The sequence below is a fragment of the Orycteropus afer genome, unplaced genomic scaffold, assembly GCF_000298275.1.
Source record: "Orycteropus afer afer isolate SDZICR_OR568_19922 unplaced genomic scaffold, OryAfe1.0 scaffold00183, whole genome shotgun sequence".
Taxonomy (NCBI): Eukaryota; Metazoa; Chordata; class Mammalia; order Tubulidentata; family Orycteropodidae; genus Orycteropus; species Orycteropus afer.
Genome location: NW_006921770.1, coordinates 1,618,193 through 1,632,613, shown reverse-complemented (window position 1 = coordinate 1,632,613; position 14,421 = coordinate 1,618,193). Strand labels below are relative to the sequence as shown.

Genomic DNA, 14,421 nt, shown 5'->3' with positions numbered 1-14,421 from the left:
ATCTATAAGGTTTTCATTGGGTAATTTTCAGAAGTAGATTGCCAGCCTTTCTTCTTAGTCTGTCTTCATCTGGAAGCTCCACTGAAAGCCGTCCACCATGGGTGACCTTGCTGGTGTTTTATATAGTTTCTAGCATTCCAGCAATATGCAAGCTGCCAGAGTGAGACAAACTGTCTAAACTTATAAACCCAACATTCCTCACCATTTGAATGCTTAGTACACAAATAAAATATAAAATGTCAAATAATGACCATAAATATCTTACCTTATGGTCCTGGCATGGAAAACATTCTGTCCACTCTGACCAGCTGCTCAGCTGGCAGCTAACTGCTGTTGGGGTGGGGACTTGGTCTGCCCGGCTTACTCTCCTAAACAGAGGAAAGACTTCCATTCGATTCTGATGTTCAAAATTTAGGCACAAAAAGAAAGCTATGGATATTCTCCTTCCAGTAAAATTATAGTTTGTAAGAAATGAGGAATAATTATGGATGGTATCAACAGTTTGATCATGCACATTCATTTTATTTCTACTAATGCAGGCAGCATATTGGAGGGTTACATAATTATCTCTTTAAACCTCTATCAATCCCTTGAGGATCAAATTATTCTAATTTTAATGAGACAGGTACCGAGGAGAACTAACATCTTTTGAATAGCCAGAGTAATAGAAAGCTCAGTGGGATCTAAAGTCAGAGGACTGATTTTGAATCTTAACCACTTGCTGGTTTTGAAAACTTGAACAAGTTACTTAATGTCTCTGTGCCACATCTTTCCCATCTGTAAAATTATGCTAATAATAACATTACCTAGTGAAGTATAATCCTTGGGTGGTACAAACAGTTAATGTGCTTGGCTGCTAACTTAAAGGTTAGAGGTCCGAGGCTACAAAGAGATAACTTAAAAGAAAAGTCTGAAAGTCTAAATCTTGAAAAAAAAAAAAAAAAAAAAAAAAATCAAGGCCTGATGGTCTAGTTCCAAAAAAAAACAATTGAAAACCTTATGGAGCACGGTTCTACTCTGACATATTTGGGGTCGCCATGACTCAGAAATGACTCGATGGCAACTGGTTTAGTTTAGTTTTGTTGTTTTTTTAAAAAAAATAGTTATACTCTTACACATCAATGAGGACGTCAAAGAAATTTCATAAGTTCATGAATTCAAAATCAAAACTGAGAAAAATTTTAGAATATTTATTTATTTATAAATAACAATAATAAACCCATAAAGTGCTTAAAAATATCTTTACATTTATGAAGTATTTATTAATAACTGGGTTTTATTATTACATGCTAGGATATTGTATGGATTATCCTTTAACCACTACAACAATCCTAGGAGGTAAATAGTATTAGGCCTATATTTTACATAAGAAAACTGAGATTCATGGAAACTAACAAAACTCTGAAACCATAAACCAAGTGTATTAGAGACAAACTTTGAACAAGTTGTGTCCATCCATGTCAGCAAGGGCCTCTCTCACCCTCATTGGCCCTCTACTTCACCAAATATAATATCCTCTCCTAGCAATTGATCTCCCCTGATGAAATGTACAAAGCAAGTTGAGTTAGACAATGTTCTATTGTGATCCATAGGTTTTCACTGGCTAATTTTCAGAAATGTATCATCAGGCTTTTCTTCCTAGTCCACATGATGATGCAAAGCCCATTTCCTACTCTTCCTCATGCCGCTGACTCCTCATTTTACAAGTCAGAAAATAGAAATCAGAGATTGAGAATTTTGCCTAAGGTAACATAGGAAGAAGGTAGAAACTGGCCTGTCTCCAAGGCCATGTTCTCTCTACTACCCCAGACTGCCCCCTCAAAGGTTAAAAAGCTTGGCCAATATCACTCAGGAAGCATTGGACAAGCCCCAGATCTGTCTGGCTCCAAGTCTTAGCATCTTTCCACAATACCACAGCTGCTGCAGCAACATCAAAGACTGGTTGACCCAGGTGCAATGCAGGGAAGTTGCCTATTACATCCAGCATGGCCACAGCCTTTGAGAGCCTGGCCACCTCTTCCACTCTCCCATGATGAATGGTACAATTATCTCCCTAGTGCAAGGAAAAAAAAAAAAAAAAAACAGCACCGCAAATCTCATGCTAATTATGCAGCACACTTCTACTTGGGATAAATGATGACACCTAGGCTGAAACCCTAGCTAAGGAGCTGTGGGATAGTCAGAAAAATGATGCTTATCTTGACCACTGGTTCTCAAAGTACTGATCTCAAGAATCTAAGAAATTAAAAAATATATATTTATTAATTTATTTAGAAATAATCATAAAACCCATTACATGCTACCACAAAAAACATAATCTTGTTCTCCTTGTTCTTGTGCCATTGTTTCCACGCTGCTGGACTCAACATGTTTGTCACTGCTTCTTGACATCTCACACTGTCTCCCATGTTACAGCTCTATTTGATTCCTTTGGTCTAGGAGATTCTCAGCACAAGGACCCTGGGTCCAGAGGATGCACCCTGCTCTTGGCTTCTCCTCTTGATGACAGTGAAGTCTCCCTCCCCTTGGATTGACTCCCTTTAAACCTAGCAGGATGGCAAAACTGACCAATCATCTACAAGGGTTCCATGTACCTTTTTTGCATGGTCCCACCCTCATAAATGTTCCATGTACCTTATTTGGATTATCAAAACTGTCCAATCTGCTGGGTAAGCCACAAACACCTTCTTTGTACATTCCAATCCAATGATTTTCTGGAATTAGAAGACCGTGGCTAGAAGGACCATGTAAAGTAATTTATTACTAAGGGCAGGAGTTCTGGTGGTGTAGTGCCTAAGACATCTGACTTCTTACCAGAAGGCTGGTGGTTCAAACCCACCAGCTACTCCTTGGAAGGAAGGTTGGGCAATCTACTTCAGTAGTGGTACCACCTCAGAAACCCAAGAAGGGTCGCTATGAGTTGAATCTGACTCAATGGCAATGGGTTTACCAAGGGCATTCTTTTTGGGGAACCTTAAATTGATCATTGATATCTGATTTTCTGCATTTTCATCTAGGCTTGATATGATTGTCTTCTCACTGCTGTAGCAATACTTCTTTTTTTTTCCCAAAAAACTTCCGATGTAGGGATTATGCCATATTTTAAGGACATTAATACTGAAAATGTTCTCTACCCCAATTCTTCCCCCAGGCCATTAAACAAGTAACTTGTGGTCTGATAATTGTACAAAATGTGTTCATTAATGGGACAAGACAGATGTGCTTTTTTCTTTTGGCAGTAATACGCCATTTTGGAAAGGCATATATATAGAGGTGTATATTGGGCTTCTCTTTGATGTAGAAATCATAAGATTATGAGATTAAAACAAATGAATATCACATAAACAATGTCATTGAAATTTTTTCAAATGGAAATAAATGTTCATCTATAGAAATTTTAAAAACTTATGAAATATTTTAGAGAAAAATAATTAGTGAGAAAAGGGTCATGGTTTTACATTTTTCCAAAGCTCTTTAATATCTGGATTAATGGAAGGCAGCTGGGTTTTCATTTCTACTTCCACATTCAATCCATTGCTGTAAGCTGTTTTGGTTGATGCCTATGAAGAAAATCCAGCCTCACACAGCTATGTAGATAGAAAAGGGTGAAATATTTTAATAGTCTTTCCAGATAATTGAGAATGTTCTTCTTTGATGCCACACCAAAAATTGGAAGTGGTAATTTTTTAAATCTTAGTTGCAATATGGAATCTGCAAGCGTATCAATGAATGCTTTTTTTTTTTTTTTCTATTACATTCAAATCCATTGGTCTATGTGTACATTGAATGGATCTTGTTACCCATACATAATTTTAGTGACCCAAGGTGATTTGAAAAACAATGGTTCCCTAAGTTATGCATATCTTTTAAACAATGACACATTTGGCTATCCCCCCTCCTCAGTGCCATTGAGTGGAGTCCTACTCATAGCAATTCTGTCCTTTGGGACAGAATAGAACTGCCCCATAAAGTTTCCAAGGCTTTCATTTCACTATACAATATTTTTTTTAAAAAAATCAAATTTGCTAATATTACCAATGATTTCACTCATGGTGGTAAATATAAATTTTTCCAAAATTTAATTTTTGCTCAAAAGTTCAAATTTTGTTATTCCAATGAATCCTTCAGATTGTTTTCCTTGAAGTGATAGGGTTGCTTTGCTGATTTTTTGAGGTAATGTCTGCTAAGTACCTAAGGCTAATTAAACCTAGTTTGTCTGGCACTTTTTCTGTCAAGTGAAAATAGTGCTCCATGAATGAAAAAAAAAAAAAAAAAAGGCTGCTTTAGCAATGGAATTACTTTTCCACCAGATACCATCATACTTTAGTATGCAACAGAAGTTATTTTATGAGTTCTTCTCATTTTACCACACAGCATATTTAAGCATATGTACTCATGGATTGAGATTAATAACATTAAAAATTCTTGCTACTTTAAGAAGGATTTTTTGAAGCATGACTTTGTTTTTCCCTGTGAATTTAGTATCACTGCTTTGATTGTGCCAAGACTCCAACAGTTTTATCTACCATTGTTTTTACACTATCAGTGCATATACAAACTTAGTGAAAAGGGAAAACAATATCTAGTAGTGTTCAGTATGGATTACCCCTCAACATAAGATGAAAAGTCTCACAACTGGACCAACAAGCAGCATCAAGATAAACAGAGGAAAGACTGAAGTTGTCAAAGATTTCATATTACTTGGTTTCACAATCAACAAAAATGGAAGCAGCAGTCAAGAAATCAGATGGTGTTGACTTCCAGTAAGATGGAGGAATAGGCAGACAAGCAACACGGATCCTCTTCAACAAAGAAAAGAAAAACCAATTGACCGAGGTACAGAAAGTAATCCTGGAGCCCTGAGCTTTGAAAGGAACTATACAGAAGTGGATTAAGCACCAAGTAGTGGAAAAACCTGAATGAATGAAAACAGTGAGTACAGAGATGTTTGGAAGTGTGGAATGTCAGCTACTTTGATGGGACCAACAGCCTGAATATTTCCAAGTGGTATTGGGACCTGAGATTTGACCTAAACATCAGCCCTGGTCACCAAGGGCTACAGGGACAACTGCACTGGTGGCCTATGACTAGGAAGGAAAACAGCAAGGAGGGAGACAACATGAGCTGTTGACTTCCTGCTGTCCAGAGACCACAGCCATTTTGATTGTTTACACACAGCAGCCATTTTGGATATTTAATGTGACTGAGGGAGCAGTCATTTTGAATGTTTACAAGCAGTGGTCATTTTGGATATTTAAAGTGACTGAGGGCACAGCCATTTGGAATCTTTACAGGTGAGAGGCTGACAACAGGAAAGGAGACAGGTGGTAAGTGTATAAGTGCTGTCAACTAGATAACATACAAACAAAATAAAGCAAATGAAAATCATGGGCAAGTCACTCCAACATACAATCACCAATTAAATATAAACACAAAAATGTCACAATACCTGGGAGACAACAGAGCATCACAGTCCACACAAAGAAGCAAGATAAAGCAGGAGAAACAAGGGACCACGATACAGACCCAAAACACATCCCAGAGGAAGACACAGCATTGGAACTCCCTGATAAGGAATTCAAAAGAATTATATTTAGGTATCTTCAACAAATTGAGAGACAGATCAAGGAAAATACTGACAAAATTGAAGAAAACACAGAGAAAACCCTAGAACAAGTTTGAAAGACAACACAAGAACAAAATGACAAAATAAATGAAAAATTAGAAATGATACAAAATCTACACACAGAAATCCAGAAGATTAATACTAAATTTTCAGAAATAGATAAGACATTGAATGGGCAAAGGAGTAGAAATGAATCAATGGAAGACAGAATTAGTGAGATTGGCAGCAAATACTTGAACACTTCTTTGGAAAGGGATAAATCAGAAAAAAGATCAAAACAAAATGAAGAAAGCCTAAGGTTCCTGTGGGATACCATCAGAAGGAATAACCTATGTGTAATCGGAATTCCAGAACAGGAAGAGACAAATAAAACCACAGAGAAAATTGTCAAAGATTTGTTGGAAGAGAATTTTCCTAGAATGATGAAAGATGAGAATATATCCATTCAGGAAGTCCAATGAACCCCAAACAGGATAGACCCTAAGAGAAAATCACCAAGACATGTCATCTTCAAACTCACCAAAACCAAAGACAAAAAAGAATCATGAGAGTAGCACAGGAAAAACGAAGTTACATACAAGGGGCAACCAATAGGACTAAGCTTGGATTTCTCAGCAGAAACCATGCAGGTGAGAAGACAATGGGATGGTATATAGAAAACCATGAAAAAGAAAAATTTCCAACCAAGAATTATGTACCCAGCAAAATTGTCCCTCAAATAAGATGGTGAAATTAGGACATTTCCAGATAAGCAGAAATTAAGGGAATTGTTAAAACCAGACCAACCTTACAAGAGATGCTAAAGGGAGCCCTTTGGACAGAGAAGCAACAACAGCCAACAAAAATTGACCATTAACACACATGATGATATAACCCAGAAACCAACCCAGCTATGGAAGTATCCAAAGTAAATAAGCCTACAAGATTGTAAACAGGGAAGTGGAGACATCAATTGACAAATGAGGACAATTACAAACCAAAGAGGGGGGAAAACTGTGTTGTTACAGAACTTCTAGATGGTAGGGAAGTCAAGACAGCTACAAGACAGAACAGACTGTCTAAACTTGAGAAGAATACTATAAATCACAGGTAACCTCAAATAAAAATGATAAACCTTCACATCAAAATAAAAAAGAGGACTAGCATAAATATTCAGCAAATGCTAAAACAATAGCAATGAAGGAAGTGATAACACAATTCATAAACAAAATGAGCTCAGCATAGAAAATTATATGTAACAAAGAAATCAACACTACAAAAAAGCACCATAACAAAAATGACAGCAACAAATTCATATATGCTGATAATTACATATCTGGCAAGGGACTTATCTCTAAGATTTATGGAAAACTCTCAATGCCTCAACACCAAAGGAATTAACAATCCAATTGAAAAATGGGCAGAAGACATGAATAGACACTTCACCAAGGAGGATATTCAGGTGGCCAGCTAATACATGAAGAGATGCTCATAATCATTGGCTATCAGAGAAATGCAAATCAAAACAACAAAGAGATGCTGTCTCACCCCAGCACTGATGGCAAGATTCAACGAGACAGAAAATAACAAATGCTGGCAAGGATGTGGAGAGATTGGGACTCTCATGCACTACTGGTGGGACTGTGAACTGATACAACCACTGTGGAAAGCAATATGGTGATTCCTTAGAAAGCTGGAATTGCAGATACCATTTGACCCAGCAACCCCATTACTAGGTATATATCTTAGAGAGGTGAGAGCCAGGACAGGAGCAGATATATGCACACCCATGTTCATCGCAGCACTGTTTACAATAGCAAAAAGATGGAAATAATCTATGTGCCCATCAGCAGAAGAGTGGATGACCAAATTATGGTACATACACGTAATGAAATGCTATGCAGCACTAAAGAATAACGTAGAGTCTGCAAAACACCGCATAATATGGATGAACTTGGAGGACATTATGCTGAGTGAAATAAGTCAATCATAGAAGGACAAATATAGTACTAGTTCATTGTTGTGGAGGGTCAAGGAAAGGTTTATATAGAGAGGGAAACTTTGTTGGTTGCTAGGGGTGGGAGGGGAGGGAAGGGAATGTCACTTTAGTTTTGTGTATTTCACTGTAAATAAATTATATTTTTTTTAAATGCATTTTTAAAAAAGAAGGAGAAATCAGATGTTGTATTTGCTGTTGTTAGGTGCCATGGAGTAGGCTCCGACTCATAGTGACCCAATGTACAATAGAATGAAACACTGCCTGGTCCTGTGCCAGCCTCACAGTCCTTGCTATACCTGATCCCATCAGATACCCCTGATCCCATTGCAGCCACTGTGTCACTCCATCTCATTGAGGGCCTTCTCCTTCTTCTCTGACCCTCCACTTTACCAAGCATGATATTCTGCTCCAGGGAATGGTCCCTTTGGATAACATGACCAAAGTAGGTGAGGCAAAGTCTGGCCATTCTCGCCTCCAAGGAGCATTCTGGCTGCACTTCTGCCAGGACAGATTTGTTCATTCTTTTGTCAGTCCATGGTACTTTCAGTATTCAAATGCACCAACTCTTCTCAGGTCTTTCTTACTGATTGTCCAGGTCTCACATGTATAAGAGGCCATTGAAAATATCATGGCGTGGGTTAGGTGCACTTTAGTCTTCAAGGAGACATCTTTGCTCTTCAGCACTTGAAAGAGGTTTTTTGCAGCAGATTTTCCCAGTGTGTCATCTGATACCTTGATTGCTGCTTCCATTGGTATTGATGGTATTGGAACTATGTAATATGACATCTTTAACAACTTCAATCTTTTCTCCATTTATTGTGATGCTGCTTATTGGTCCAGTTGTGAGTATTTCTGTTTTCTTTATGTTGAGATGTAAGCCATATGTCATACTGAAGTCTTTAATCTTCATCAGTAAGTGCTTCAAGTCATCCTCACTTTCAGCAAGCAAAGTTGTGTCATTTGTATATTGCAGGTTGTTAATGAGTCTTCCTCCAATCCCGATGCCACACTCTTCTTCATATAGTTCAGCTTCTTGGATTATTTGTTCAGTATACATATTGAATAAGTGTGATAAAAGGATGCAACCCTGATGCACTCCCTTCCTGATTTAAACCATGCAGTATCCCTTTGTCCTATTTGAACAACAGTCTCCTGATCTATGTACAGGTTCCTGATGAGCATAATCAAGTGTTCTGGAATTCCCATTCTTCTCAAAGTTACCCACAATTTGTTATGATTCACATAATCAAATGCTTTTGCATAGTCAATAAAACATAAGTAAACATCTTCCTTGTATTATTTCCTTTCAGCCAAGATGTATCTAACATCAGCAATGATATCCCTTGTTGGACGTCCTCTTCTGAATCCAGCTTGCATTTCTGGAAGTTCTCTGTTGATATACTGCTGCAGCCATTTTTGAATTATCTTCAGCAAGATTTTACTTGCATGTGATATTAATAATATTGTTTGATAATCTCCACAATCTGTGGGGTCATCTTTCTTTGGAATGGCTACAAATATGGATCTCTTCCAGACAGTTGGCCAGGTAGTTGTCTTCCAAATTTCTTGGCATAGACAAATGAGTGCCTTCAGAGTGACATCCATTTGTTGAAACATCTCAATGGGTATTCCATCAATTCCTGGAGCCTTGTTCTGTGCCAATTCCTTCAGTGCAGCTTTGACTTCTTCCTGCAATACCATTGGTTCTTGATCATATGCTACCTCCTGAAATGGATGAACATTGACCAATTCTGTTTGGTACAGTGACTCTGTTCATTCCTTCCATCTTCTTTTGATGTTTCCTGCATCATTCAATATTTTGCCCATAGAATCTTTCAGTATTGCAACCCAAGGCAATAAACCTAAGTTTTTTCTTCAGTTCTTTCAGCTTGAGAAATGATAAGAGTGTTCTTCCCTTTTGGTTTTCTAACTCCAAATATTTTCACAATTCGTTATTATAATTGACTTTGTCTTTTTGAGCTGCTCTTTGAAATCTTCTGTTCAAGTCTTTTATCTTGTCATTTCTTTCATTTGCTTTAGCTACTCTCCATTCAAGGGCAAATTTCAGAGTCTCTTCTGACATCCATTCTGGTCTTTTCTTCCTTTCTTGTCTTTTTAATGATCTTATGAATTCTTCATGTATGATGTTCTTGCTGTAATCCCACAATTCTTATGGTTTTCAGTCATTGGTGTTATATGTATCAAATCTGTTCTTTAGATGGTCTCCAAATTCAGGAGAGATATAATCAAGGTCGTATTTTGGTTATTGTCGACTTGTTTTAACTGTCTTCAACTTCAAATTGAACTTGCATATTAGCAACTGATGGTCTTTTCCACAGTCAGCTCCTGGACTTGTTTGGCTGAAGATATTGAGCCTCTCCTTCACCTCTTTCCACAGATGTAGTCAATCTGATTCCTGTGTACTCCATCTGGAGAAGCCCACAAGTATAGGCATCATTTGTATACCACTGGGCTAATCTGCTGTAAAAGACCTCTTTAAATTGCTGAAGAACAAAGATGTCTCTTTGAAAACTAAGGTGCCCCTTCCCAAGCCATGGTGTTTTCAATCACCTCATATGCATGTGAAACCTGGACATTGAATAAGGAAGACTGAAGAACAGTTGACGCTTTTGAGTTGAGATGTTGGAGAAGAATGCTACGAGTACCATGGTCTGCTAAAAGGACTAACATCTGTCCTGGAAGAAGTGCAGCTGGGATGCTCCTTGGAAGCAAGAATGGCCAGACTTCGCTCACCTACTTTGGTCATGTCATCAGAAGGGACCATTCCCTGGAGAAGGATATCATGCTTAGTAAAGTGGTGTGAAAAAGGGGAAGGCCCTCAAGGAGATGGATTGACACAGTGACTACAAGAATAGGACCAGGTATAGCAAGGATTATGAGGCTGGCACGGCACTGGACAATGTTTCCTTCTGTTGTACATAGGTTTACTATGAGCCAGAGCCGACTCAACCACACCTAACAATAACAGCAGTATTATGAAACTTGTTTTGATCTTGTAGACCCCCTGAAAAAATCGTGGGAATTTCCTGGGCTCTGTGGATCACACTTGGAGAATCTCTGATCTGTAAAATGAGGATGGTATGTAATACAGGATGTACTATCCCTTAAAAGAAAACTTCAGTACTCAGGTCACAATATTCCTCTCTATCTCAATTCTTGTCCTCTCTCTGGGCAACTTCATCATCTTGATAAATGAGCTGTTCTACTCTCTAGCCTCTGTTTCTCCTTTTGCTCATCCCCAATGACCTTCTTCTTCACTCCACTATTTACCACAGTAATAACCTGAGCCATCCCACACTCTGAAACAGCTCCTTCTCTGAACACCTAATTCATGAGTCACCTGTGAATCACTCTTCAGGACTCCTCATTCTCTTTGTCTTCTATCTTATACGCTCAATGATTCCCACTGCACTCTTTCTTTGAGCTTATTGGAGCCTCCATTCTCTTGACACCTAAACTTTGTCCCTATCATTGAGATTCTTTCTTAACTTCATCTCCCTTTATAGCTAGTTTTAATTCCACAAGCCATCATTTAAAATTCTCAATTATATCCTAAACTCCTGGGTCCAACTCTTCCCTCACTCACAACTACTCATAAAACCCAATCCTGAATTAATACAACTATCTGTTCCTTACTTAGTTAACTCCTAGATATCTTCCAGTCTCATCCTAAAGATCAATTCCTTATGGAAATATTCCCTGATTCTCAGACTGGTCAGATACCTCCCTTTATGTGCCATCTCTACTTCTCAACATTTAATTATCCCATTTGCAGTATTAGTATAATTTCTGTCTTTCCTATCTGATTGTAAACTCTATGAAGATGAGTACTATCTATATGTTTGCTACTGAAGCCTCAGAATTTATCATGTGACCAGACTTGATAGGTGTGTTCACTAAATACTTACAAAAAGAAGGAAGGGAGGGAGGGAGGGAGAAAGGGAGGAAGGGAGGAAGGGAACAAAAGAAAGAAACAAACTTTAATAATATTGTTTAGAGATTTATTCTAATCTGATTTCCAATTAAAATACAATTAAATAATCCTGGTATATAGACATTAAAATGTCTCAAGATTTGGTCCACATATCATTTTTCTGATAGTTTGCACTAATAATAAAAAATTTGAAACATAGGGGCATAAAGAAACAGATGATTTCTAATTATCAAAATGTGGGAGAGAAGAAACAGGGATAGAAAACATTAGTTTTCTAATTCAGCATTAGTTCTGCATCTCACTACACAATTGTCAAGATAATGTCATTGTAAGCCCACAGAGACTGCATTATGATGTCAAAGTGGAAGGAAACAACATTAATGGATCCAGAGCTGTGTTTCTGTAGTTTTAAAAGCATTGTGACATGATGTCTAGACAAAGGCATATACGGTAATGCAGATACTGAGGCAAGAATACAGAAGGTACACCAGGACCATTCATTAAGTCATTGCAGGGCTCCATTCTGATAGCCAGTATCAACAAAACCAACATTTTCTCTTATCATTCCAATGAATTGTTTTAATGTAGCTCATTTTGGGCTAGTTTATAAATGTAATTAATTCTCATTAAAGAGAATATAGAAAAGATAGTAAGAAAAAATTCCCCTAAATCCTACGACCATTAATATTTTATTATATTTCCTTCTACTCTCTATTTTCATAACACAGTTGAGGTCATATATTTTATATCCTGATTTTCCACCAAATATTATAGCAAAAAATATAAACAATTTATAATGACTGAACATTATTCCAATCTCATAACATTGAACAATTAAATTACTGGTTCCCTGGGTTTTCTGTATTCTAAGTCATTTACTAAAGATATATCCTGTGGAATGGAATGACTGACTAGGGATACAAATGATCTCAAAGCTTATGACAGATATTGTCAAATGGCTTTCCAAAAGAGCCGTATCAATTTTTCATTTACTTAAGGAATCATTAATAGCTTTGTGACCTAGTAAATCTTGGAAAAAATCTTAAAGCATATCCCAGCTGCAGAAAACCTACTCTACCAGTAAGACCTGTAATATAGAGCACTGGGATTCAGGAGTCTTTGATTTGTGTCTGGCTACAATTAGCAATTTACCTTAAGCTATCTAGGTTTTAGTTTTCTTCATCTATAGAGTAAGCACAAGTCAATGTGGTGTTATCTCGGGGTTTTTCGAAGTGTGGGATACTAACTAGTTCTTGAGATATGTGTCAGGGTAGGAAAGCAAGAGAAGATTCTTAGTCAAATACATTTGGATAAACTGTATCCAATATGCCATTTTTGAGATTTAAAACCAAAATCAAAAGAATACCTAATAATATATTAAAGGCTCTGGCAATTCCTGCATTACAAATTTGCTTCACTCAGTATTTCCCAAAGTTTATTCATTTATTTTTTCACCCAATATCTGTGAGACTATGTAACAGACTTGAGGAAACCCTCATGTAATGGAAAGCATGTCAGAGTCAGCCAAATATGTATTTGAATCTAGTTTCTGTCACTTATTAAATTTCAATTTTCTTATAGCTCAAAACAGAGAAAATAATAATTTACAAAACTGCTTTGAATATTCTCATATATTATGTTTTGAGTATCATCATGTGTGTAAAGCTCCCAGTGCAATCCCTGGAATACAAGTTAGTTTTCTTCTCCCTAGCCTTCTCAGCCCCATGAATGCTCATCAAATCTCTTCATTATCATCAAATTTGAATTGAATGCTTGTTTTGTATATGGCTGTACACTAGTGAGTGTACACTGATAAGATGCTTTAAAAAAAAAAAAAAAAAAAAAACCTCACTGCCATTGAGTCCATTCAACTTATAGAGACCCCTCCTTGGATTTCCAAGGTGCTATTTTATGGTAGTAGACTGCCCAATCTTCCTTCTGAGGAGTGGCTGGTGGGTTTGAACCACCAGCCTTCTGGTTAGCAGTCAAAGGCCTTAGGCACTACACCACTTACCACTTGCCTTTTCCTTTTGGGCAGCATATTGGGCAAATGACCTAAAACTTGGCATTGAATATTTAACCTGCAAACCAAGTGCTTGATTCCAGAGTGTGGCCACCTCAGCAATTTAGAAAATAAAATCATTAATTAGCTACCAATCTTATGCTAGGAGGTCAGAAGGCCTAACCTTTATTACTGTTGGGGTCATTCTGATAACGTGCCAAACAAGCAATGTATTCAAGGCTGATTGTCACTAATAATGTGACCTGCAGTCAGTTCCATTCAGTCACTTGAAAATTACATTATGAGATGGAAGTATTTTAAATTTGACTTTGAAAGAGAGTAGTCTCCACGTTGTTAAAGTTGATGGAAACTTTTCTGGCTTCGTCTTAATTGCTGTTGCTGTTTGTTGTCATGTGCCGTCGAGTCGGACCCGACTCATAGCGACCTCGACTCATAGCGACCACTCCTTGGGTTTCTGGGCAGTATCACTACGGAAATAGATTGCCCAACCTTCCTTCCAAGAAGTGGCTAGTGAGTTTGAACCGCCAGCCTCTGTAGTGGGTTGAATTGTGTCCCCTAGAAAGATATGTTCCGGTCTTAACACTCAGTATCTGTGGAAGTGACCTTTATGGAAATAGGGTTTCTGCAGGTGTGATCAACTTAACATGAGGTCATCCTAGAGTAGGGTGGGCCCTAAATCCAATGACTAGTATCTTTACTGGAGAAAAGAGAGAGAGATTTGGACACAGAAGGAGACACAGGACAGAATGCCATGAAGATGGAAGCAGATATTGTTACTATGCTGCCACAAGCCAAGGAATGCCTGGGGGCACCAGAAGCTGGAAGATGCAAGGAAGGAT

General features: G+C 37.7%; 1 protein-coding gene across 1 annotated transcript in view; it reads right to left on the bottom strand.

The window, feature by feature from the left end:
- C8A (complement C8 alpha chain) overlaps positions 1 to 2,697 on the bottom strand; it is a 66,801-nt gene extending 64,104 nt beyond the window's left edge. Inside the window, exons 1-3 of the mRNA XM_007947415.1 lie at positions 2,635 to 2,697; positions 1,913 to 2,053; positions 266 to 397 (exon numbers count right to left, since the gene is read on the bottom strand). Coding sequence (XP_007945606.1) covers positions 266 to 397; positions 1,913 to 2,053; positions 2,635 to 2,697 — 336 coding nt within the window. The remainder of the gene's footprint in view (positions 1 to 265; positions 398 to 1,912; positions 2,054 to 2,634) is intronic.
- Positions 2,698 to 14,421: the final 11,724 nt, after the last annotated feature.